At 44.0% G+C, this 24,659-nt stretch overlaps 1 protein-coding gene across 2 annotated transcripts in view; it reads right to left on the reverse strand.

Moving 5' to 3' along the window:
* PTPRO (protein tyrosine phosphatase receptor type O) overlaps positions 1-24,659 on the reverse strand; it is a 258,979-nt gene that overhangs the window by 59,356 nt on the left and 174,964 nt on the right. The window contains exons 10-13 of one of the 2 annotated variants that reach the window (XM_060245875.1): positions 21,888-21,999; positions 17,126-17,277; positions 9,690-9,810; positions 3,411-3,550 (exon numbers count right to left, since the gene is read on the reverse strand). In XM_060245875.1, the coding sequence (XP_060101858.1) occupies positions 3,411-3,550; positions 9,690-9,810; positions 17,126-17,277; positions 21,888-21,999 (525 nt within the window). Of the gene's footprint in view, positions 1-3,410; positions 3,551-9,689; positions 9,811-17,125; positions 17,278-21,887; positions 22,001-24,659 lie in introns of those variants that run through there. The other variant, XM_060245876.1, reaches the window with a different exon arrangement.

The following is a 24,659-nucleotide window of genomic DNA, read 5'->3' on the forward strand; positions in this document are numbered from 1 at the left end:
GTCTAGGAGGATTGGCTACATCAGGAAGGTGTGGCCTAATATGCAAAGGAGGTCCTGCTAGAATTCCTTACAGGGCTCTTCGTACAGGGCCTACTGTAAGCTCTTGGAGGATTGGCTACATCAGAGGTATGTGGCCTAATAAGCAAAGGAGGTCCTGCTAGAATTCCTTACAGGGCTCTTAGTACAGGGCCTACTGTAAGCTCTTGGAGGATTGGCTACATCAGAGGTATGTGGTCTAATATGCAAAGGAGTTCCTGCTACAAAAAACGCCCTGTAAAGCACTCTTTACTACCTACCTTCTGTGTGGCAAAACATTCCAGGGCCATGGCGGAACTAGTGAAGGTAGCAGTGAAGCAGCCTAGGAGTTCTGCCAGGCCCAGAGGCAGCTGCAGGAGACGTTGGAGAGCATGCTTGGCCCAGACTTGGCAACAAAGCAGCCCAAGGGCTGCACTGGGCGTGGGGGATATGTAGCCCAGGAGGCATGCTGGGGCCACTCAGCAGCAGTGCAGCCCCTGAATTGCACTAGGCCTGGAAAGAAAGTGTGGGGGAGGAATTACCTCCCCCCACACAAGTATTGGGGTCTTCCCCTTGTCAGGGTATAATGTCATACAGTCCACCTTGCTAAGCAACCATTTTCTCCAGGGGAGCTGATCTCTATCATGTGGAGACCAGTCATAATACCCAGAGACAGGGCTGGAAGTCTTGCAGGAGGCCTCCTTTGCATAACAGGCCACACACCCTGATGTAGCCAATCCTCCAAGAGCTTACAAAAAAGAGTCTTGTAAGCTCCTCGAAAGAGCCCCGTGGTGCAGAGTGGTAAAGCTGCAGTGCTGCAGTCCTAAGCTCTGCTCACAGCCTGAGTTCGATCCTGGCGGAAGCTGGGTTCAGGTAGCGGGTTCGAGGTTGGCTCAGCCTTCCATCCTTCAGAGGTCAGTAAACTGAGTACCCAGCTTGATGAGGGGAGGAGTGTAGATGACTGGGGAAGGCAATGGCAAACCCCCCCTTTAAAAAGTCTGCTGTGAAAACATTGTGAAAGCAACGTTACCCCAGAGTCGGAAACGACTGGTGCTTGCACAGGGGACTACCTTTACCTTTTTTTTAAAGCTCTTGGAGGATTGGCTACATCTGGGGTGTGTGGCCTAATATGCAAAGGAGATGCTGCTAGAATTCCACCCCTGCCCAGAAATCTCCAGCCATCACACGGAGGTTCTGTCAAAATGAGAAAATAGTGACTTGAAATCACTATGAATCCTAATAACCTACAATTTGTTACAAAACCAAAACAATGAACCTGCTGAGGGTTAGCCTGTTGGAGAGACCATTGGAGACTTGCAGCTCCATTGATAATGCACTTTCAAGTTTATGTCTTCATTGACCTATTGGAACATTTTCCCATAACCCCATGCCTGACAAAATATCTGAAAGAGAAAGAAAAAGTTGGCAATCCTGTTGCGCACTTATTGCTTCATGGGCTTAGCAGAATTTTGAACCTGAGTTGTACGGACATCGGAATATTAGGAGCATTGCTAACAGACTTTAAAGTTTTGTTGGGAGCAGTGCCTTTAATGAATTTGCATTTTTTTGCATATTGATATTTGTACGAGTATATTTTCTCATTGTTTTGGTGTTATAATAAATTATAGGTAGGTTATTAGGATTCATAGTAATTTCCAGGGCTTTTTTTGAGCAGGAACACACAGAAACGCAGTTCCGGCTGGCTTGGCATCAAAAGGTGTGGCCAGTTACATACCGGATTCGTTACAAAGTGCTGGTCATCACCTTTAAAGCCCTATATGGTCGAGGACCTGTCTACCTTAGGGACCGTCTCTCCCCATACGAACCCCAGAGAGCACTGAGGTCAGCTGGAAAAAACTTGTTGACCACCCCCGGACCGAAAGAGGTAAAGCTGCAATGCACCCGTAACCGGGCCTTCTCCTCTGTAGCCCCGAACCTATGGAACCAACTTCCAGAGGAAATGCGGGCCCTGCGGGACCTTGAACAATTCCGCAGGGCCTGCAAAACCTTCCTTTTCCGACTGGCTTTCGCTGACGAAGAAAGAAATTGCTAATGATTACCGCCATTATAAAAGCACAATTAGCATTAGCACTTTTATCAATTTAATTAAGTGATTTTAAACTTATCAGAATTTTTTAATGTTTAATGTTAATGTAACCTTGTCTTTTGTATAAGGGAAATTGAATGATGTTGTTAGCCGCCCTGAGCCTGCTCCGGCGGGGAGGGCGGGATATAAATAAAATTATCTATCTATCTATCTATCTATCTATCTATCTATCTATCTATCTATCTATCTATCTATCTATCTATCTATCTATCTATCTATCTATCTATCTATCTAATATGCAAATGAGTTCCTGTTGGGCTTTTCCTACATGAAAACCCTATGTGAAACAATGGTGATGTCAAGGGCATGGCTTAATACGCAAATGAGTTCCTGCTCAACTTTTTCTACCAAAAAAGTCCTAGTAATTACAATTTTGACACAGACTTTGTGTGACTTCTCTCATCAATATTGTGTACCACCCGAAGGTCAGCAACTATATCCAGTGATCTTCCACAACACGGTGAGAAACTGTAGCGATGTCTCTCAGATTCTAGTCTGACCACCACGGTTTCTTTTGTAGCAAGAACTCATTTGCATATTAGGCCCCACTCCTCTGATGTAGCCAATCCTCCATGAGCTTACAGGACTCTTAGTACAGGGCCTACTGTAAGCTCCAGGAGGACTGGCTACATCAGGGGTGTATGGCCTAATATGCAAAGGAGTTCCTGACACAAAAAGCCCTGCTGACCACTAAATCAGAGACTCTCTCAACTAAATGTCTGGCACCAAGTAAACGTCTTTAACCTATTGCCCACCCAGCGTCAACATCAGTGCCCGATTAAACCCTGTGGAGGCCCCTAGGCAGTCAAAATCTTGGGGGGCCCCTCGCAAATTATCTCAGAGTTGGAGTACCTGCCCCATTACCCATGGCCCCCACTGCAGCCTGCAGGCAACCTTCTCAAAAGCCCCTTTTACTAAGCTATGGGGGAGAGGCAGAGAGAGGCAAATTTGGTGACAACGCCAGCAGCCGCTGCACCAGGCAAGTCGGGCAAAAAGCGGCTTAGTTGCCGGCTGCTCATGCAGTCTGGGAGGGCTGCAAGCAGGGGGGGGGGGAACCAGGGGGAGGAGAGCCAGCCCGGGGCCCCTTAAGACATGGGGGCTCATAAACTAGTGCCTTCTTGGCCTAACTGTTAATCCAGCTCTGGTCAACATAGCTAAACTACCATTTGGATTGTGTGCAAAGCGTCAAACTGGAAACCAATATTCAGCATGGAGAACAGAGAGCTCAAGTCTCGACCACCAGACTTAAAAAGAGCAACTGAAATCTGAGCGAACAGCAAATGTCTACCTGGATTTTGGGATCCTGACTCAAGCCAGCTTGCTGGCAGAAGACTTCAAAGAAATCAGCGATGCCCTCTTCCACCCACAGGAGAGTCACTGACGTCTGGGTCTTATTCACGGCAAAGAGCGATCTCGGAGGAGCTGGATCTGCGGTCAAGAAAAGAACCCTTTTAGCCGCATCTTGTGGGTCTTCAAAGAGGCAGAGGGTATAATCGAAGCTCTCCGGCAAAACCGCTTTCAATGCAGAAACGGTCGCTCTTCCCAAAGCTCACTCAGCAATAAACGATTTGAAACTCCTAAGCAGCATGCTTTTCTTCTCCTTCCCTATTTGCAAATTTCAAGGCTTACTTCACTTCCTTTTTCAATTAACCAAAGGAGGGGGAGTGGGCAAAAGGTCTGGAGCTTTAGCCAGATGTATCATCTCTGCACAATTTTCTGTTAGGAGAATTCTTGTACGCTCTGAAAGCACAGTCACGCAATAATGACCTTTCTGTGCTACAAAAATGACGCTTCTTCACTGCGTGGTGGTGGGATTGGAAACAGGGTTACAGTTTAGGGAAGATGGAGAAGGTGTTCCCAGGGCTTTTTTTGGTAGCAGGAACTCCTTTGCATATTAGGTCATACCCCTTCTTATGTAGCCAATCCTCCAAGAGCTTACAGAGCTCTTAGAACAGGGCCTACTGTAAGCTCTTGGAGGACAGGCTACATCAGTGGGGTATGGCCTAGTCAGCAAAGGAGTTCCTGCTACAAAAATAGCCCTCGGTGTTCCCCCGATACTACCCTGCATTTGAGGTAAGGTTTGAGGTCCCCTGTCACCAAGCCCATCGCCCCGCTTTCAATCAGCTGGCAAGCAGGGGGGACTTACCCTGAAATAGAGGGAGGCCAGCTCACATGCAGTGCCACGTCTCCATCACTGCCCACTTGACCCAGAAGTGATTTCATTATGTCACAGACAGCAGGGTGATGCTCTGATATGTGGACAAAAACTCCATGGTAGAAGCCAAATTCACCATAGAGTTTTTTCCACAAATACCAGAGCATCACCTCGACATCCCCAATGTGATGATATCACTTCCGGGTCACATGGACAGTGACGTAGACACATCGCTGCACATCAGCTGGACCTCCCTCCTGCTCCCAGTAAGTCCTTCCATCCCCCACTGGTTGCCAGGAGAGACCTGGTGGTAACCCTAGTTTGAAGCCAGGAAGACATGTTCATATGGCCTTGTTATCCTGAAGAGTGCTGCCAGAAGAAGCCCAGTGTTAACCAGGGCTTTTTTTGTAGCAGGAACTCTTTCTTGGAGCTAACAGCAGGCCCTGTAAGAGGAGCCCTGTAAGCTCTTGGAGGATTGGCTACATCAGGGGTGTGTGACCTAATAGGCAAAAGAGTTCCTGTTACCAAAAAGCCCTGGTGTTAACGAATGCTTTTTGGAATTAATCATGTACAGAGAAGGTACAAAAAACTTCTGGAGAACTTAAATGTTATTAACATCTTCCTTCTGAGTGTGAATCCAAATAGAATATAACAAAATGGCATATTCCAAGCTATCGATCATTGAGGGAGACCAAGGGATGCTGATGCTTGGAAATCAATGTCACTTCACGGTTGCCAGCTCTGAGTTGGGAAATACCTGGAGATTTTGGGGGTGGAGCCTGGGGAAGGCGGGGAATGGGGAGGGGAGGGACCACAGCACAGCAGAAAGCCAGAGAGCCCGCCTTCCAAAGCAGCCATGATTTCAGAAACAAACAAGTGGTGCTGAAAATAACAGCCTGGTGTCACACCCCAACTCTCTAACCTTCTGAAATCCAGCAAACTTTTTCATTCCAGATATGGCTGCTGAAGGCCAATAAATGCTACAGCACTCAGACTGAAAGGACAGCTTCCTTTGCTTTAGCTGAGGACTGAACCGTCTGTCTTTTGCAAACAGTGAGAGAAACCCCAGCTGCCTGCCCCTGCACATACTCCCTTTTCTAATATTCCTGTTTCCCCATATTTATTATCAGAGGTGGAATTCTAGCAGGAGCTCCTTTGCATATTAGGCCACACACCCCTGATGTAGCCAATCCTCCAAGAGCTTACAGGGCTCTTTTTTGTAAGCTCTTGGAGGATTGGCTATATCATGGGGGTGTGGCCTAATATGCAAAGGAGCTCCTGCTAGAATTCCACTCCTGTCTATTCTGGTTGTCAGTAACTTCTGCTCTAGATCTCTCATCCTTCATTCCCTTTATTAGGATTGCCACATCGCCCCTGGCCACCAGCAGGGAATGGGAGGGTAGTATACTGGTATACTAATTTTTGTTCTATTTTATTTATTCATACCCAGAGGTATGAATAAATAAAAGCCAGTTTGGTGTAGTGTAGTGCTTAAGTGTGCAGACTCTTATCTGTGAGAACCGGGTTTGATTCCCCACTCCTCCACTTGCACCTGCTAGCATGGCCTTGGGTCAGCCATACCTCTGGCAGAGGTTGTCCTTGAAAGGGCAGCTGCTGTGAGAGCCCTCTCCAGCCCCACCCACCTCACAGGGTGTCTGTTGTGGGGGAGGAAGGTAAAGGAGATTGTGAGCTGCTCTGAGACTCTTTGGAGCGGAGGGTGGGATATAAATCCAATACCTTCATCTACCTCACAGGGTGTCTGTTGTGGGGGGGGGGGGAAGGTAAAGGAGATTGTGAGCTGCTCTGATACTCTTCAGAGTGGAGGGCGGGATATAAATCCAATATCTTCATCTTCTTCTTCTACCCTTTGGAGAAACGCCATCTTAGTTAATGGTGGTGCTTGGTTGGGAGGGAACATGAAACTGCTAAGGCAAGCTTTGCGGCCTAGCCTTCCCTTCACTCCCTCCTCCCTTCCGAAGTTAAACCATCAACTCTAGGGGGAAAGCCTCCTAGAGGGGCACGAAGTTCTTCTTTTTTTTATTGGAGTGAGGTGGGAAAAGGTCAGTTCTTGGCTGGCACTCAAGGAGAGAGGTTGTCAGTCTGTGGGCTCCTGACTGTGGGAGAGGTCTTCTCCTGAGGGATAGGAGGACTCCAGGAAATCAGAACGAGGAAGTCATCCACAAGGCAGGGCAAGGTTAGACCAGGGACGGGAGGATGCGTTTAAATCCACCTTTTATTTGTCCTTCTGGTTGCTCTTCGGGTGCTGTGCTAAACTTTTACATGCAACTGCTTTTGTTTTTTTCTTTTCTTTTCTTTTTCTCTTCCAATTAAATATTTTTACTGTTTTGAATGCTGGCAGTCAAACTCTGTACCACATAGATCCCCAACCGCTTTAGACCACGCTGCTTTATGAAGGGGGAACGGGGGAAGGCCTGTAGTTGGATAGAGTGCCAATCCTCCAGGGGTTCCCCGAAGAAGTGCTGTGGCCTCTGGGATACCCAAGTACAGGGTGGCAGAGGACCTTGAGGCCTGGCCTCAGAGCTGGAGAGGGGGATTGGGAGTCCTGTTCCTCTCAATCTGAACCCCTAAACTGAGCAGGTGGTGGCAGCGAGCCCAAGGGACCAGAGGAGAAATAGCTCCCTCCAAAAAGGGGAACAGGGTCTGGTAAGCAAACCAGGGCCGTTCCGTCACATACCCACCCCATCTTTCTCCCTTAATGGGGACTCAAAAAAGCTTACATCATTGTCCTGCCCTCCATTTTATCCTCACAACAACCCGGTGAGGTAAGTTAGCCTGAGACAGTGCCACTTAGTAAGTTTCCACGGCACAACTGGGAACTTAGTAAGTTTCCACGGCACAACTGGGAATTTGAACATGAGGCTCTCTCAGATACTTGTCCATCACTGCTCCACCACACTGGCTAAGTGCCTTTGGTGAGATTCTTATTAGTCACTGATAGCATTGGTTTTATTCACATTTCTTTTAGGCTGTAATTCGAAATGACCAGAATGCATTCAAATAACATTCAGCTTCAGTTTACTGCTGACTTGGCAGCAGAGCTGAGCCATTTCCGTCCCTCTTGGCCCAAATCCATGACAGTTTGTTTCATTTTATTAATTGCATCCTCTATAAATGTTTTAAACAGTACAGAGGACATGGAAGTTTTTTACTGGTTTTGGCTCTCTGCTTAGTAGCATGCACTCTAATTACATCTTCCCTATATATAAAATCCTTGAGCCTTCGTAATCTGCTCTAGTCTTCTGGAAATACAGGAAGCTTTTTATTCCAGGTAACTGTTGGAAGGCTTTTGTAGGTCGATAACTTTTCTATAAATATGTTTCCCAGTTTTTTGTTTTCACTCAGCCAATGTCATTTGCAGGAAAGCTTCCCGTGGTCTTTTTTGTTCTCGAAAAAGAACAATGCTCTTGTAATGGTTTATTTTATTTTATTGCGGGTTATCTTTATTTGGTAATATGGATAAGTTGACGGGAAGGAAGGAAGGAAGGAAGGAAGGAAGGAAGGAAGGAAGGAAGGAAGGAAGGAAGGAAGGAAGGAAGGAAGGAAGGAAGGAAGGAAGGAAGGCTGTAACAAATCCAACTCAACTTGGACTTTTTAACTTTTCTTTAAAATACAATAATCTGTTCCACATTGGGTCTAGCATGCTTATAACATGCATCTCCACCATTGTGAGCAGTGTTTCCTCTAGGCTGAGTTAGTGAGAGCTACCTCACAATTTTTTAGCCTCCGGCTCACACATTTTTGTCTTAGCTCAGAAAAATTGGCCCCAGAGCAAACTAATGTATGCAGCAGCTCACAACTTTAATGCCAGTAGCTCGTGAAGTAGAATTTTTTCTCACAAGACTCCACAGCTCAGAGTGAGTATTGATTGTGAGTACAGACATTATGGCAATCTTCCTCTGCTCTCGGGTTTGTAAGCAGCACTGGTGTATATTTGATCAACTGCTGGTTGCTGTATATTCGATTGGATGCTTCCTTTTTTGTTTTGTTTTCTTTCTTTAGTCCTGTGCCCGTTATGGATGGGCAAGAACCACATGTGGTTTGTAGCTGAACCACAAACCAAACCAAACGGATATGCCAGTTCCCGAACTGATCAGATATGCCATTTCATGAACAGATAAGTTCATGAGTCGTTGCAATTTTAAAACCTTGCTTTCTGCTCCCCATGAAAGTGGCAGAAGTGGAAAGCAGGGGCTTAGATGGTTCTGAGCCAATTTAAACCTTCTGGCTCCGCTCCCTGCCGCTTCGAAGTGAGGGGGGAGCAAAACCAGAGGGTTAAATGCATTTAAATGTGAACCTTATCATTTATAATTATGTTGTAACCCCCCTGAGCCCCTTCATGGGAAGCGCAGGCTAGAAATAAAATAAAATAATAAAATAATAAATATGGGGGTGAAGTGCCTCTCGGGGGGAACTTCACCTACTCCTGTCTGCTGGCCATGGCCAGGTGAAGTGCCACCTGGAAAGCACTTTATCCCTTCCTTTTTGTTGGCCCAGCTGCCTCAGGCTCCCTGTTTAGAGGGGCTGCACTAGGCACCCAGAGGAAGCGGAGCCAGAAATATAGAGCTGGAAGGGACCTCAAGGTCATCTAGTCCAACCTTCCTCACAAGACAAAAAATTCGCAAACACCTCCCCCTAAATTCACAGGATCTTCATCGCTGTCAGATGGCCATCTAGCCTCTGTTTAAAAACCTCCAAGGAAGGAGAGCCCACCACCTCCCAAGGAAGCCTGTTCCACCGATGAATCGCTCTAACGGTCAGGAACTTCTTCCTAATGCTGAGCCGGAAACTCTTTTGATTTAATTTCAACCCATTGGTTCTGGTCCTACCTTTTGGGGCCACAGAAAACAATTCCACACCATCCTCTATATGACAGCCTTACTTGAAGATGGCCTGTGCAAGCAAGCCCAAGACAGCTGGGTCTCCCCATTAGCTCAGCTGCCTTGGGGTGTCACATGCAGCCCATTTAAAGGTACTGTGCCAGGGAGACTGAGGAGAGGGTGAGGCACTTCACCTCTTCCATTTAAATCATGCTTTTATCTCCCCTTGGTTGTCATGGGGAGCAGAAAGTAGGACCATTTAAACCCCTACTTTCTGCTCTTTATGGATAGTTACAGGGAGCAGAAAGCAACATGGGTTTGAACAGCTTGGAGCTGTTGAAGGCTTTGGGGCATGAACTGGTTTAAAAGGCTCGGAGCCATTTAAACCCTTTCTGTTCTCTGCAAAAAGCCACGGGGAGTTGAAAGCAGGGTTTAAACAGGTTGGAGCAATTAAAACCCAATAGTTTAGGGGCAGCGAGCTTGTGGCCCTCAGCGTTTCTCGCGAAGAGCAGAAAGCAGGGGTAAACCCAGTGCTCACCTTGATTATGACTCACATCTCAAGAGTGTGACTTACCAATTTTCACAAGCTGTAACGCTGAAGTGTTGCTTCCTGTTTCCGTACAAGCAGTCACGGAGAGGTTATAGATGTCTCCAGGAGGCACGTTCAGGACTGCAGTCATAACATTCCTTGTCACCTACAAAGGGTTGAACAAAAACCGCACAGGGGGTCAAATACCATTTGCACAGAGGGCTCTGTAACATGGAAGACCAAAATAAGAATGATAGATCTTGTAAAAGCTGAAATTTTGAATATTTATATTGTACGTCTAGGCAATGTCTAAAGTTCAGTCATTACAGTGTTAAATATGTTTACCCGTCAATCAGACTAGAACTGATGGAAAATTAAGTAGAGGCTTGAAAAACAACGGTTAAAGAAGAGCAGTTGGCAGTTCTGTGTTTGGATCTGTAGCGAGCTGACTGAATAACAGCTTGTTAGTGATAGCTTAGAGAACGTAGTCTATAGTGTTATTATTTTCATCCCAATGTCCCTACACCTTTAGAAATCAAATATATTTTTCCATATTAAAGATCTCTCAACTCTTTTGTGATCCAGCGGTCCATTGAACTATCTAGGAAAGTTGAAATAATTTCCCTCACAAAATTTCCAACAGTAAATGGGATTGAGTTGACAGGAAATGCAAGAGAGTTATTCTTCTGTCCTGGCTTCTTCAGGACATCTGAAGTTGTTTTCTGGACTTACGGAGTTGGAAAATGCCGAGCTGAATTGCTTCTCAGAAGGGGAGCAGGCTGGGGCTTCTGTTCGGGGTAGTGGAGGGCAATTTAATGCCTACTGCCTACTTTTCTCAGTCAGAGATCAGTCCAAGATATGCACAGGAAACTCTGAGGAGATTTACCTTGGCTAAAAGGGAGTCCCGGGGGGGGGGGGGGCTCCTTTGAGGCTTTGAGGGGTCTCTGGAGACGAGTTGCATATTCATCATCTGCAGAAGTTTCCAGAATCATTTATTTGACATAAGCTTGACAGGATCCTAACCTTCTTTGAGACTGCTAAACATCTAAAGCTATACAAGACCGGTGTTGGATCTGGATAACTGCAGAAAAAGGTACTGATTACTGATGACTATCTTCATTCCGGGACTATTTAAAGTTAAACAAAAGAAAATCAGAAGGCGGGAAATAGATATTCGGAAAGCTTGGAAGAAGAAGGGGAGAAGGGGTGAAATTTGAATTTTGTAAATTTAAAGGACAGTGCTAAAAAGTGGAAAGAAATTTATTGTTTTGTCTGCGTGCGGTTTCGGTGGAAAAGCCCCATCATCACAGATTTGCAGCTCTCACAGTCAACATAGGAAATACGTCAAACATCGCGAGATCTCTTTACCTGTGAAAACGGGATTTGGTGGCAAGAAAAGCAGGAAGTGTCAGATGGAAAAGGGAAATCATTGAAGCAGCTAGCCTACTCTAGGACAATAATATCATAGAAAAACATTGGCCGCCATTGCTAGGAGGTCAAAATTTAAACAAAGTTTTTAAAGTGTTCGGGACATTAAAAACTGGTGAAGCTGACAGAGGTGACAATTATAAGGTAAATACTATTGGACTTTATCGCTGATAATTATTTTAGAAGCCTTTTGAAGGAAATTTTTTTTAAAGGGAAGCAGAAAGTTGCAACCACCATTTTGGAAGAAATAAAAATTTCAAAAATTAATATCTGAGCCCAGGAGGCTTTGAGGACGGCGAAATTAGGCTTATTGAAAAGGGCAAGCCTTACTCTATCAAACCTGATAGTTTAAATTTAATTTGGAGAGGTCAAAATTTTCAGTTTTTTTTTTAAATGTCAGAGCATAAGTTAACCCGTAAAAGGACTGCCTCAATGGAGAAAATGCAAGAGCAATTAGAAGCAATGGAAGCCAGGATGATGAAAGGGGTGAGAGACATGATAACTGCTTCTAAAAAAGAAATTAGAAAGACATTGAAGAGCTAAGGAAAGATATAGAAGATCTCAGAAATGAGACTGTGGTAACATCAAAGAAAGTGCAAGAGGTGGAAGAGAGAGTAAAAGTACATGATTCCACCTTGCTAAAAATGCAAGGAAAGGTGGCAATTCATGACTGCAAATTGATGGAAACCCAGATACGTCTGAGAGGAGTACCTGAGGATGAAGAGACTGATTTGAAAGGATATATAATAAGAATAATTGCAGAATTTTTGGAGGAAGATCCTGAAGGAACTAGAAGCATGTATGACTATATGTAGAGTGAACTCACTATATGCCAAGAAAAATAATCTACCAAGAGATGTGGTTATAAGATATATGACAAAAGAAATGGTGGGAAAAATCTTGAATAAAAAATTTGAAAAGACATTGATAGTGGGAGGCAGCAGAGTAAGAATCATGAAAGAATTGCCAAGACAAGTGATAAATGACAGAAAAGCATACAAAAAATTGACAGAAAAACTACGTGACAATGAAATGAAGTATAGATGGATAATACCTGAAGGAAATACCTCTGAGCTTTGAGCTGCAAGGAAAAAGGATTACAATTACAAGCACACAGGAACTGCGTAGGTTTTATGAAGAACATAAAGAATTTGCACCATGATGGATTACAAATTATTATCTTGTAATGTAAATGGACTAAATTCACCACAAAAAAGAAAGGCAACGTTTCATTGGATTAAAAAGCAAAATCGTAATATAGTTTGTTTACAAGAAGTGCATATCAAACAAAAGGATTACAAATTTTTATGGAATAAACAACTGGGACTAGAATTTTATTCACTGGCTGAACAGAAGAAAAGGGGAGTGATTTTCTATATTAAACAAAAATTGGAGCTGAAATTAGTGTTTAAAGATAAAGATGGAAGATTTGTAGTGGTAGAAATAATATTAAATGTAAAAAAACCGTTGTTATTGGGACTCTATGCACCAAATGGTGCAAAGGATGCTTTTTTAAAAGACATTATACAACAATTTGATGAACTGACTTATGACCAAGTTTTGATAATGGGGGACTTTAATGGAACAATTAAGAACACACTGGATAGGTCTGGGGGTAAAAAAATAATAAAGAAGGAAAATTGCCAAAGTCTTTTTTTGAATTGGTCAAACAAGAAAATTTGGAGGATATATGGAGGAAATTTAATCCTGAAGTGTGGGACTATACCTTTTTTTCAGCAAGACATAAAACTTTTTCCAGAATTGACATGTTGTGGGGCACTAAAGACTTAGGCCTTATAACAAAGAAAATAGACATTTTACCTAAAATTGGGGCTCAATGCACAGCAGCCAAGAAGGTCTGAGCGCCTGCTCCGGCTGCAACGCCACTGAGGATGTTCTCCGCAGCTGAGAACGAAACGTCTGGAAGGAAAACTTTCTCCAGTAGAACACGGCACTTGATCCCGAAAGATTCTACAAACCCTAATTATCAAATATTGTTTAAACCGTTCTGCCAAGATTCTTGTATATATTTTATAGTCATTATTTAATAATGAAATTGGTCTATAATTTTTTACGTTCGTAACATCTCTTTCTTCCTTTGGAATCAACGAAATAACAGCTTCCTTCCGCAGGGATTCAGGGGTTGGCTTTACAGTGGCTTTCCTCTTTCCTTGAAGGTCGGGGACAAAGGGTCGCAGTTGGGGGGGAGCTGTCCCGGAGGTGCACACTTGACTGTGGTGTGCCCCAAGGGGCGGTTCTCTCCCCGATGTTATTTAACATCTATATGCGACCTCTTGCCCAGATTGCCCGAAGGTACGGGCTAGGGTGTCATCAGTATGCTGATGACACCCAGCTCTATCTACTGATGGACGGCCAGCCGACCTGCGTCCCGGAAAATCTAGATCGGGCACTATATGCCGTGGCTGAATGGCTCAGACTGAGCGGGCTGAAGCTTAACCCTGCGAAGACAGAGGTCCTTTGCTTGGGTCGCCGCGGTCCGGAAAGGGGAATCCCCCTACCAGCCTTTGACGGTGCGCCGCTGATAGCGGCGGGCAGGGTCAGGAGCTTGGGGGTGCTGTTGGAGCCTTCCTTAAAGATGGAGGCTCAGATAGCAGCCGCTGCCAAGTCCGCGTTTTTTCATCTTAGGCGGGCAAGGCAGTTGGCCCCCTTTTTGGAGCGCGACGACCTAGCAACAGTGATCCATGCCACGGTCACCTCGAGGTTAGACTACTGTAATGCTCTCTACATGGGGCTGCCCCTGTCCCGAACTCGGAAATTGCAGCTGGTGCAGAATGCCGCGGCCCGGCTGTTATTGGGTCTCCCAAAGTGGGAACACATTCAGCCGGGTCTTCGGACCCTGCACTGGCTTCCAGTAATATACCGAGTCCGGTACAAGGTGCTGGTTATCACCTTTAAAGCCCTATATGGCTTGGGACCTGTCTACCTGAAGGACCGTCTTTCCCCGCATGTTCCCCAGAGAGTACTGAGGTCGGGAACACAAAATCTCCTTACTATCCCTGGGCCGAAGGAAGCCCGTTTGAAATCCACCAGAGAAAGGGCTTTCTCTGTTATGGCCCCTACATGGTGGAATCAGCTGCCGGAAGAGGTGAGGGCCCTGCGGGACCTTGTACAGTTCCGCAGGGCCTGTAAGACGACCCTCTTCCGGCTAGCCTATACCTAGCTTGAGAATTTTAATGTAACTTGCCGGATTTCTTTTATATGCAGTTGAAATATTTATTAATATTTATTGATAATCATGGTTTTATCTGTTTTTATCTGTTTTAAATGCTGATCCCTTTATATGTTTAAATACTGTAATTTTGTTGGATCTATCACTGGAAGCCGCCCTGAGCCACTTGTGGGAAGGGCGGGATATAAATCCCAAATAAATAAATAAATAAATAAATAAATAAATATTTGGTATTTTCCCTTTTGTTCTTATCATATTCATCAATTTCTGAAGTTTCGGGATTAACTCCTCTTTGAGGGTTTTAAAAAATTTAGCTGTATATCCATCTGGCCCAGGTGCTTTTCCATTTTCCATTGCATTAATTGCTGCTTCAATTTCTATTTTTTCAATTGGATCGTTCAAAACTTTTCGCATATTTTCTGCTAAGGGTGCTATTTTTGTAAGTACTCATCCATGTTTTCTTTCCTTATTTTAACACCTTTAAATAACTTGGCATAATACTTAAAAAATTCTCTTTTTATTCCTTCTTGATCTACCACCTCTCTTCCATCCACCACAATTTTATTAATAATTTTACTTTCTCTCTTTTTCTTCAGTTGCCGGGTTTGTTTGCTCCCTGAAAGATTTCTGCTGCAATCTTTTCAGATTCCATTCCAGTTCTTTATTTAACAAATGTCTCATTTGCGTTTGTAATATTGTAATCTCCCTTATAATTTTCTTTTTCCCTGTGAAAGACAGTAAACAATTTAATAGATGGCAAAGAAAAATTTCAGAGTTTGTGTGGGCAGGGAAGAAACCAAGAATTAAAATGAAAATTTTAACAGATGCAGAAGAGAGAGGTGGATTTCAATTACCAGACTTAAAATTATATCATGAAGCAGTTTGCTTAGTATGAATAAAAGAATGGATAATGTTGTTAAACAAAAAACTCTTAGCGTTGGGAGGTCATGGAAATAAATTTGGCTGGCACGCTTATATGTATTATGGGGGAAAAAAGATAGACGGCTTTTTCTCTCACCATTATATAAGAAACAGCTTGCTAAATACATGAATGAAATATAAGAAATATGATGAGAGAAAACCGTTATGCCAGCCGAAGTGATAAAAATAACAGCTGAAATAGGTGAAGAAAAGTGGTTGTCATTTAATCAACTATTAAAAATACAAAGTGGCAAAATAGAATTGAAAATTGCTGAAGAGCTGAATAATAAATATGATTGGTTTCAAATGCAACAAATAAAGAGCTTGGTGGAGAATGACATTAAAACTGAAGGAATAAGAAAAGAGCAAACAGAAATGGAAAAAGTTCTGCTTGGAGACAACGAAAAATTAATTTCAAAATTATATAAATTATTTTTAAAATGGTCTACGGAAGATGAAGTAGTGAAATGTCAAATGATTAAGTGGGCAATTAATGTAAATAAAGAAATACAGACGGAAACTTGGGAATATTTGTGGAAGAACTCTATGAAGCTTTCGACGTGTCATAGTATTAAAGAGAACTGTTTTAAAATGATGTATAGATGGTCTATGACTCCTAAGAAATTGGCAAAGATGAATAATAAGATGCCAGACAGATGCTGGAAATGTAAAAAACATGAAGGTTCTTTCTACCATATGTGGTGGTAGAAAGAGCAAAAAAGTATTGGCAGATGATTCAACAAGACATTTCTAGGATCTTGGGATATGAATTTAAGAAAGTTGCAGAGACTTTTCTGTTGGGATTACAAATGGAAAAATTTCCAAAAGAAGATAGAACTATAATTTGGTACTTGCTTTCAGCTGCTAGGACATTATATGCGCAGTTGTGGAAGCAAGAAAAAATACCAGAGAAATGGGATTGGATTGTAAAAGTTATGACATGGAGTGAAATGGACAAATTAACAGGAATTTTAAGAGACTATGATTTAGAAGTTTTTAAGATGGAGTGGAAAAAGTTCAGAAGATATGTAGAAAAAGAGTGGAAAATAAAAGGACATTGGACAATTTTTGATAATGATTAAGTCTTAGAAAAAAGAAGAATATTAATTTTTGTTTTTATTAGTTAAGAGTACCTTTAAACATTAGTACTTTAAGAAAATAACACCGGCGGGGGTCAAGTAATGGGGGGAGGGGTGGGTTGAAAGTAATATATGGGATAGATAAAAGAAGTTATTAATGATGCAAGAAATATAATTTATTACCATATGTTACCAAATGAAATTGTTTTAACCTGAAGTTGTTTTGTGTCCATTTAAAAGCTGGGTCAAAATTCTGCTCATCAGCAGCATGTGAATACGTCTATCCACTATGCATCCATGACATTCATCCCTTTAGAGTATAATTAGTGTAATTACTGTTAGAGTAACAGATTCTCAAACTTTTTTTGCACTTACCTTTTGTCTACATTCTGGCCTCCTCAAATAAGTGCCAATTGGGGCTTCGGTTGCACTGGACCCAGGGCTTTTTTTGTATCAGGAACTTCTTTGCATATTAGGCCACACCCCCTGATGTAGCCAATCCTCCTAGAGCCTACAGTGGGCCCTGTAAGGAGAGCCCTGTACTCCCTGTAAGCTCTTGGAGGATTGGCTACATCAAGGGTGTATGGCCTAATATGCAGGGCTTTTTTGTAGCAGGAACTCCTTTGCATATTAGGCTACACCCCCTTGATGTAGCCAATCCTCCAAGAGCTTACAGTGGGCCCTGTAAGAAGAGCCCTGTAAGCTCTTGGAGGATTGGCTACATCAGTGGAGTATAGCCAAATATGCAAAGGAGTTTCTGCTGCAAAAAAAGCCCTGAGCAAAAGAAAATATCCGCCATAAGTTTTGCTTGTCCGGATTCAGTGGTAAACAAAGGAAGGGACATACAAGGTGTTTGTGCTTACGCTCTTTTTGATCTTTTTCTTCCCTTCTGCTATAACCATCCAGTGGAGCATCCTAGAATGAGAAAGGTCCGTGTTGTCATCTCCGTATGTCCAGCTGACGTAGAGAAGGTTATTGAAATACTCGACAGAGGTGATTTCAGGGGCCACTGGAGCTACCAGGAAAGGATAGAGAACTGTTAAAAATGGGATCCACATTTTCACATTTCTTCAATTATCATTGGTGTTTTCTGTCTGTGTCTCTTTTCAAGTGAGCTGAGTATTTTCTAATGTTTATTTCCTGCAAACAACTCTGTGAATTGGGCAAGAATGTGTGTGTTAACGCTGTGAAAGGATGGCATTTGAAATTCAGAGCTCAGTACCTTGCAAGTCTGCATTGCCTTCTGTTTAACAAAAAATCAAGTCCCTAGCCCCTGTTGCTGAGGTGATATGAGACAGGGAGGAAACAAATGTAAGCAGTGCTTGGGGAATACTCAGATCCCAGCATGAATAAGCAGACTTTGTAGTAAAGGGGATGGTGTTTGATATTTTTTGTGCTTTCCCACAGCTCTTAGTCCACAGTCTAGGTGGGGCTTGGGGTCCCCCAAAAGGACAGCTCACCTCCGACCACAGAAATCAGTTCCCCTTAAGAAAATGGATGCTCTGGGGGCCATACATTGGGCCCCACTGAGGTCCCTGTCCTCTCTAGACTCCACTCCCAAATCTCCTTGAGTTTCCTGACCTTGATCTGGCAACCCTACCCCCATTCCCAGCTGGTTGCCAGGGAGGACCTGGCAACCCTATAGCAGTCTCATCCACGAGGCTGTACTAGCTGCAGGGCTTTTTTTGGTAGCAGGAACTCCTTTGCATATTAGGCCACACACCCCTGATGTAGCCAATCCTCCAAGAGCTTGCAGTAGGCCCTGTACGAAGAGCCCTGTAAGCTCCTGGAGGATTGGCTACATCAGGGGTGTGTGGCCTAATATGCAAAGGAGCTCCTGCTACAAAAAAAAAGAGAGAAAGGAAAAGAAATGCCCCTGTCTAGCTGTATCCTCAGCCCAAGAGTTTGATAACAAATCTCCAGAAATATTGTTCAAAACTTATATGGAGAAACAGCTTAGCATAGCAGTCCTATATTGTAAGTCATATCAAGTCATGAGGGGAGACAGTCTGATACCTCAGGAAAACAGTTCTGCTAACTAAGCTCAGTTATGTGTTGAGTACCTCTCCTCCCCCCCCCCCCAAAAAAAAAATCCATTGCCACCTTCAGGAGCAAAAAAACTGGACAAAAAAAATGAAATTTGATGGTTTGGTCTGTTTTTTAAACTTAAAATTAAGTTGTGGTCACCATTTAAATATTGATAGAGTCTGTCAGGTTATGACACAACCCACTTACACAGCTCCAGATACAAACTTAACCACAAACCAACCACATGAATGCATGAAGTACTCGTGAATGCTACATGTCGCTGTTTGGCTCTGAGCAGCCATCAAATTAGGGTTCCAGGACTATGTTTAACCACAAGATGTCATGGTTGCTCTATTATATCTGTCTGGAAGCACGAATTGTCATCGCATTTCCCACTTGCCTGACCTCACCGTTTGATATGTACCAAGATGGCTTACTGAAAGCTCACCTCAAGTCATGCAGAAGGGGAAAAAAAAAAGGCGACACAGAATGAATCTAGCGAACAATAAAACAAGTGAAGTGCTCTACGAACAGGCAAAAAGGAAACGAAACCAAGTGCCTCAGAGAGGTTTGCCAGAAAGCCATTTAGAAGGGCGGTGCGTCATTTGTAAACAAAGTGTGGTTTTTGAAATTTGGCGTTTCTCAAAAGCTTATCAACATTTCCTCAGTATGAAGAGCAGAAGTGGTATCTCTTTTTTTTTCAAATACTTTATTATGTTATATCGACAATACAGATCATTAAAATGAAGAATCATTTAAGCAACATCCAATAGAGAGTACTGAGCATATAAACGCAATAAATATTATACTCTGCTGGAAAATGCAATATAACAATGACTTCAAAAATGAAAATCCACTTCATGTAACCTAAATTACTAAACAAGGACTCATACTCGAAACACATTGCTTCCCCAGCACCCAACCATCAAGGTGCTCAAGCTGTGTTGAAAGCTTCCAGCCTACACGATGTTGTGTGGTTTGTTGTACTGATTGTTGCTCTTGAATATGAGCAACATTTCTGTGGTTATGATGTTTTTGAAGTGATTCGTTTTAATATGGTTTTAATGTTGCAAGCCGCCCTGAGCCCACTTGCGGGATACGGCGGGGTAGAAATGGAAAAATTAAATTAAATTAAATTAATGACATAGAAGCACTGTCTGATATAATCCCAAATCCAATGAAAACTAATAATAATTAATAATAATAATGTAAAAAAGAGAGGAAGAGAAATAATAATAACAAAAACCCAACATAAATGAAGTAAGAAAGATATATAATAATATATCTATTATTACTAATAATAGTAGTACTAATACTACTAATAATATATCTAATTCAAAGATTTATAGCAATCCATCTATACATTAGAGCGATATTTCTGAAAAATATCCTGTCCATTACTATTGATCTTTCCTTGCAATGCGGAGAGAGATTCATCTCAGCCCAATGTTCAAACTAAAGCTAACATTTAAGGATCCATAATCAGGATGGCTGCCAACCTTCAGGTGGTCCCTGGAGAGCTCCCAGAATTACAGAATTACAACTGGTCTCCAGGTGACACAGATCAGTTCCCTTGGAGAAAATGGACACTTTTGGGAGGTGGACTCTATGGCATTTCACCTCACTGAAGTCCCCCCCCCCTCCTCAAAACGTGCTCTCCTCAGGCTCCATCCCAAAAACCTTTTCCAACTCAGAGTTGACAACCTCTGGCATGAAATTTGGTCTCAAAGAGCATCTGCAGTGGAGACGATACTGATCAGTGCCTCAGTATGGGTGGAGATGTTAACATGTTCTCCTGCATCTGTCCTCCAACTGAAACTGCCCCCTCAGCTGCTGTTAGCCTGGTAATAGGGAAATTCAAAAAGACATTTCTGTTGTTTCCATCTGTTTTCCCCACTACAGCCAAAAACCACTGGGACAGTCTTGATCACAGTTTCTTCAAAGAGGAAACACTTAAGAACTCCATATCCGGCCTGTATGGCTTCTTTTTGAATCTAAACTACACAATGGGGGAATCTAATATCTCTCCAGTGAGACCAGTTGATCCCCAAGTAGGGTTGATAAGTCTGGGATGGGAAATAACTGATGTTGGGGGTGGAGACTGAAGAGTGCAGGGTTTGGGGAGGGGAGGGTATTCAGAGTGGTATAATGCCAAAGAGTCCCCCTCTTCTAAAGCAGCCATTTTCTCCAGCCAAAATTGATCTCTGTTGGAGATCTGCTGTAATCCCAGGAGATCTCCAGCCACCACTTGGAAGTTGGCAACCCTATCAAGTGTGATTATTTTTTAAAAGAACAAGAAACACAAACGCTTGCTCCCTCAAAAAGGCCCTTTGAAATCTCTTCCTGTGGGCTTTTTTTTCCCTCTTGGAAAAACACATTTCTGCTCACTTAGTTAGGAGCTCTTCTGACTGGAAGCTTGTAAAAAAGTCAGCTGGAATTCTACTGCAGCTTCTGAAGACATGCTACTGAAGTAATCTGTCACGATTCCTTCACACGCACATTTGAACATCTGTTTTTTATTCGCTCTCGGGAGAGCTACAACAAGCACATTACCTTCACACAGCGCAAGCTGCTCTGAAGACAAACAATGCATAAAAATGATTGTCACAGAGCTATGAGGGAAATTGTATTAATGGCCAAAAAGCATTGAATGCCATCCATCTGGTGTTTTCAGGGCTGCCAGATGTTCTTTTTGTGTGTGCGTCCATATATGGGTACCATACATGGCCAATACTAAGAAAATAGGGTTGCCAGCATCCAGGTGGGGCCTGGAGATTTTCTGGTACTACAGTTGACCCCACCCTCTCTAGACTCCACCTCCAAAATCTACAGGTATCTCCCAAGCCAGAGATGGCAGCCCTAAAAAATAGAACTCTGGGGGATTTTCTTTTTCCCTCATTGATCCTGTACAGACTTCAAAGAGGATACGAGGAGCTTTGGATGTTTTGACTAGAAAGGAGCAACAGGAGGTACATATAACTTGCACTTCCTGTCCTCTGCTTATTAGGGTTGCCAAGCCTTACCTGGCTCCAGATGGGGGACTTTCGCACACACAGCATGATGATGTCACCTGGAAGTGACATTATTGCACCGGACACGTTGCGCGCATGATGCTCTAGCAATTCAGTAAAAACTCTATGGCACCATAGAGTTTTTTACCCGATTGCTAGAGTGCTGCATGCACGTGATGTGCCTGGTGTGATAATGTAACTTCCAGGTGATGTCATTGTGCAAGGCATGTCTTGGCCTGCTGGAGCTCTTTGAGAGTGGGGCTTTTTTTGTAGCAGGAACTCCTTTGCATTTTAGGCCACACACCCCTGATGTAGCCAGTTCTCCAACAGCTTACAGTAGGCCCTGGAAGAAGAGCCCTGGAAGCTCCAGGAGGATTGGCTACATCAGGGGTGTGTGGCCTAATATGCAAAGCAGTTCCTGCTACAAAAAAAGCTCTGATTATATATAAAATAAAGTAACTGGGTGGGACAGCCATAGACGAACAGACCACTTTTCAGCTGCAGCCAGTTCACTGTAATTCTCTGAAGGACTCAGGAAGCTATAAACATTTTAAAATTGTCTTTGACTCACCGTGTCTCTATTTACCTGTTATGAAGCTGATGGTGGAACTGTCGCAACAACTCAGTTCAGGGTCTCCCCACGTCACCATCGTCACTCGAAAGTTATAATACCAGGCGGGTAACAGGTTGCCTATTCTCTAAAACATTTAGAACAACAGGAATTCAGTATCAGCACCTGAAGAAGTGGGATCCACAGCGATGTTAAGGGCTTGGTTTTGACCAAAAAACCTGACTTTGTTGCTGTCTTTTTCTCTCCTGATCTTTAATAGATTGAGACAAGTGGTGAAAAGTGCTGTCAAATAGCAGTTGACATAAGGCGGCCCCGTGGGGTTTTCAAAGAAAGAGAGGAAAAGAAGTGCTTTGTTGTTGCGTGTTTCTGCATAGCAACCCTGGACTTTCTTGTGGCCTCCCAACCAAGTGCTAGACAGGGCTGACCCTGCTTTTGAGATACAAGATCAGGCTAATGAACCACATGACGGAGACGGTTCTGGTCGCTCTCATAGATGACCTCATGCGACATCTGGATCGGGGTGGCTCAGCGGTGCTGTTGTTATTAGATCTGTCAGCTGCTTTTGATACGGTTGACCATTAGCTACTGACTAGCCGCCTTGCCAATGTGGGGATTCAGGGGTCCGCCTTACAGTGGTTGACCTCCTTTCTCCAAGATCAGGGACAAAGGGTGATGATAGGGGAGGAAGCATCCCAAGGGCACTCTCTCAGTTGTGGAGTGCCACAGGGAGCAGTCCTATCCCCGATGCTATTTAATATCTATATGCGCCCCCAGGCCCAGATTGTCAGGAGGTATGGACTGGGTTGTCATCAATATGCAGATGACACCCAGCTCTATCTATTGATGGGCGGCCAGTCTGAATGTACCCCAGAAAATCTAGACCTGGCCCTTCAAGCCGTGGCTTCGTGGCTCAGGTTGAGCTGACTGAAATTGAATCCGACAAAGACGGAGGTTCTCTATCTGAGCCAGGGTGGTCCAGGGGGAGGGGTTCATCTGCCGACTCTTGACAGGGTGCCATTAATACCGGCCCCTAAAGTCAGGGGCTTGGGCATGCTCCTTAAGTCCTCCCTTACAATGGAGGCCCAGGTAGCGGCCACAGTTAGATCCGCCTTTTTCCACCTTCGGCGGGCACGGCAGCTGGCCCTGTTCCTGAAGCACAACGACTTAGCAATGATGATCCATGCTACAGTCACCTCAAGAATAGGTCACTGTAACGCTCTCTACATGGGGCTACCCTTGATGCTAACCCGGAGACTACAGCTAGTGCAGAACACTGCGGCGCGGCTGTTAATGAGACTCCCTCGATGGGAGCACATTCAGCCAGTGCTGAAAGAGCTGCACTGGCTTCCTGTTGTGTTCCGAGTTCGTTTCAAGGTGTTGGTGTTGACCTTTAAAGCCCTTTATGGTCAGGGACCTGTCTATCTGCGGGACCGCCTTTCTCCGCATATTCCCCAGAAAGCACTGCGTTCAAAGATGAAAAATCTACTGTCCATCCCTGGACCAAAAGAAGCCAGGTTGCGTGAGCCAGGGCCTTCTCGGTGGCAGCACCAGAACTCTGGAACACTCTCCCAGAGGCCATAAGGGCCCTGCAGGATTTGTCTACATTCCGCAGGGCCTGTAAGACCGAATTGTTCCAACAGGCCTTCGACATTTAACCGAGAGAGAGCTGCCACTGGACATCATATAGAGCACCATGCAGAGTACCGATGGTCACCATCGAACTTTCAGAACCGCTATACTGTACTGTATTAATACAGCATCATGAAACGTTTTAAATAATTTAAGTATGTAATTATGTTTTATATGTTTTATTGGTTTTTAATGGAAGTAATGTGATGTTGTGAGCCACCCTGAGTCCGCTTGCGGAGAGGGCGGGATATAAGCTTAACGTAATAAATAATAATAAATAAATAATGGTGCACCAACATGGGGATACCCATGAAAACAGCAGCCTTGTGTCAAGTTCCTCTTCCTGTAATAAGTACATCTTGCTAGGGTCTAGCTCGGCTACTATAAGCATTTACCTCATTCTCTTTTTGCAACCCCAGCGCCACCTAGTGGTGTGGGCAGAGAGATGCCCAGAGTTAGGACATCGGGGCATGAGGTCAGAGTGAGAGGGAGGACACGCAGCTGCTCTTTTTGGCAGAAGACCTGCGTTTTCACTCCCGTAGAGTTCTTCCCAGAGATGGCAAACACTTGCCTTTTGTGCAGTGTAAATTAGCGCCAAGTACTGTGCAAAGCCCAATGGTGCAGAGTGGTCAGCTGCAGTACTGCAGTCCAAGCTCTGCTCATGACCTGAGTTCTATCCCGGCGAAAGCTGGGTTCAGGTAGCCGGCTCAAGGTTGACTCAGCCTTCCATCCTTCCGAGGTCGGTAAAACGAGTACCCAGCTTGCTGCTGGGGGGAAAGTGCACATGACAGGGGAAGGCAATGGCAAACCACCCCGTAAAAAGTCTGCCAAGAAAACGTTGTGATGCGACATCACCCCATGGGTCCGTAACGACTCGGTGCTTTCACAGGGGATTACCTTTAAGCACCAAATGATGTCGTTCCTATATGGAAGGAGGGTTTTTCTTTAATGAGGCGAGGTGAGCTGGTGAGCCAGCAGATTCTGGAGGGTGGCAGCCTATCTATACCTTGTTGCTTCCTCTCCCTCAGCCCCTACCCTGGAATCACACATTCATTCCTCCTCATTTTCCCCAGCATCTTTAGAAAACATATCGTAAACTGCACATCTCCTATAGGCCTTTCAGAACTCTCACACCCTGTTAGAAATGTGCATCTTGCT

This window comes from Heteronotia binoei, chromosome 8 (genome assembly GCF_032191835.1).
Source record: "Heteronotia binoei isolate CCM8104 ecotype False Entrance Well chromosome 8, APGP_CSIRO_Hbin_v1, whole genome shotgun sequence".
Taxonomy (NCBI): domain Eukaryota; kingdom Metazoa; phylum Chordata; class Lepidosauria; order Squamata; family Gekkonidae; genus Heteronotia; species Heteronotia binoei.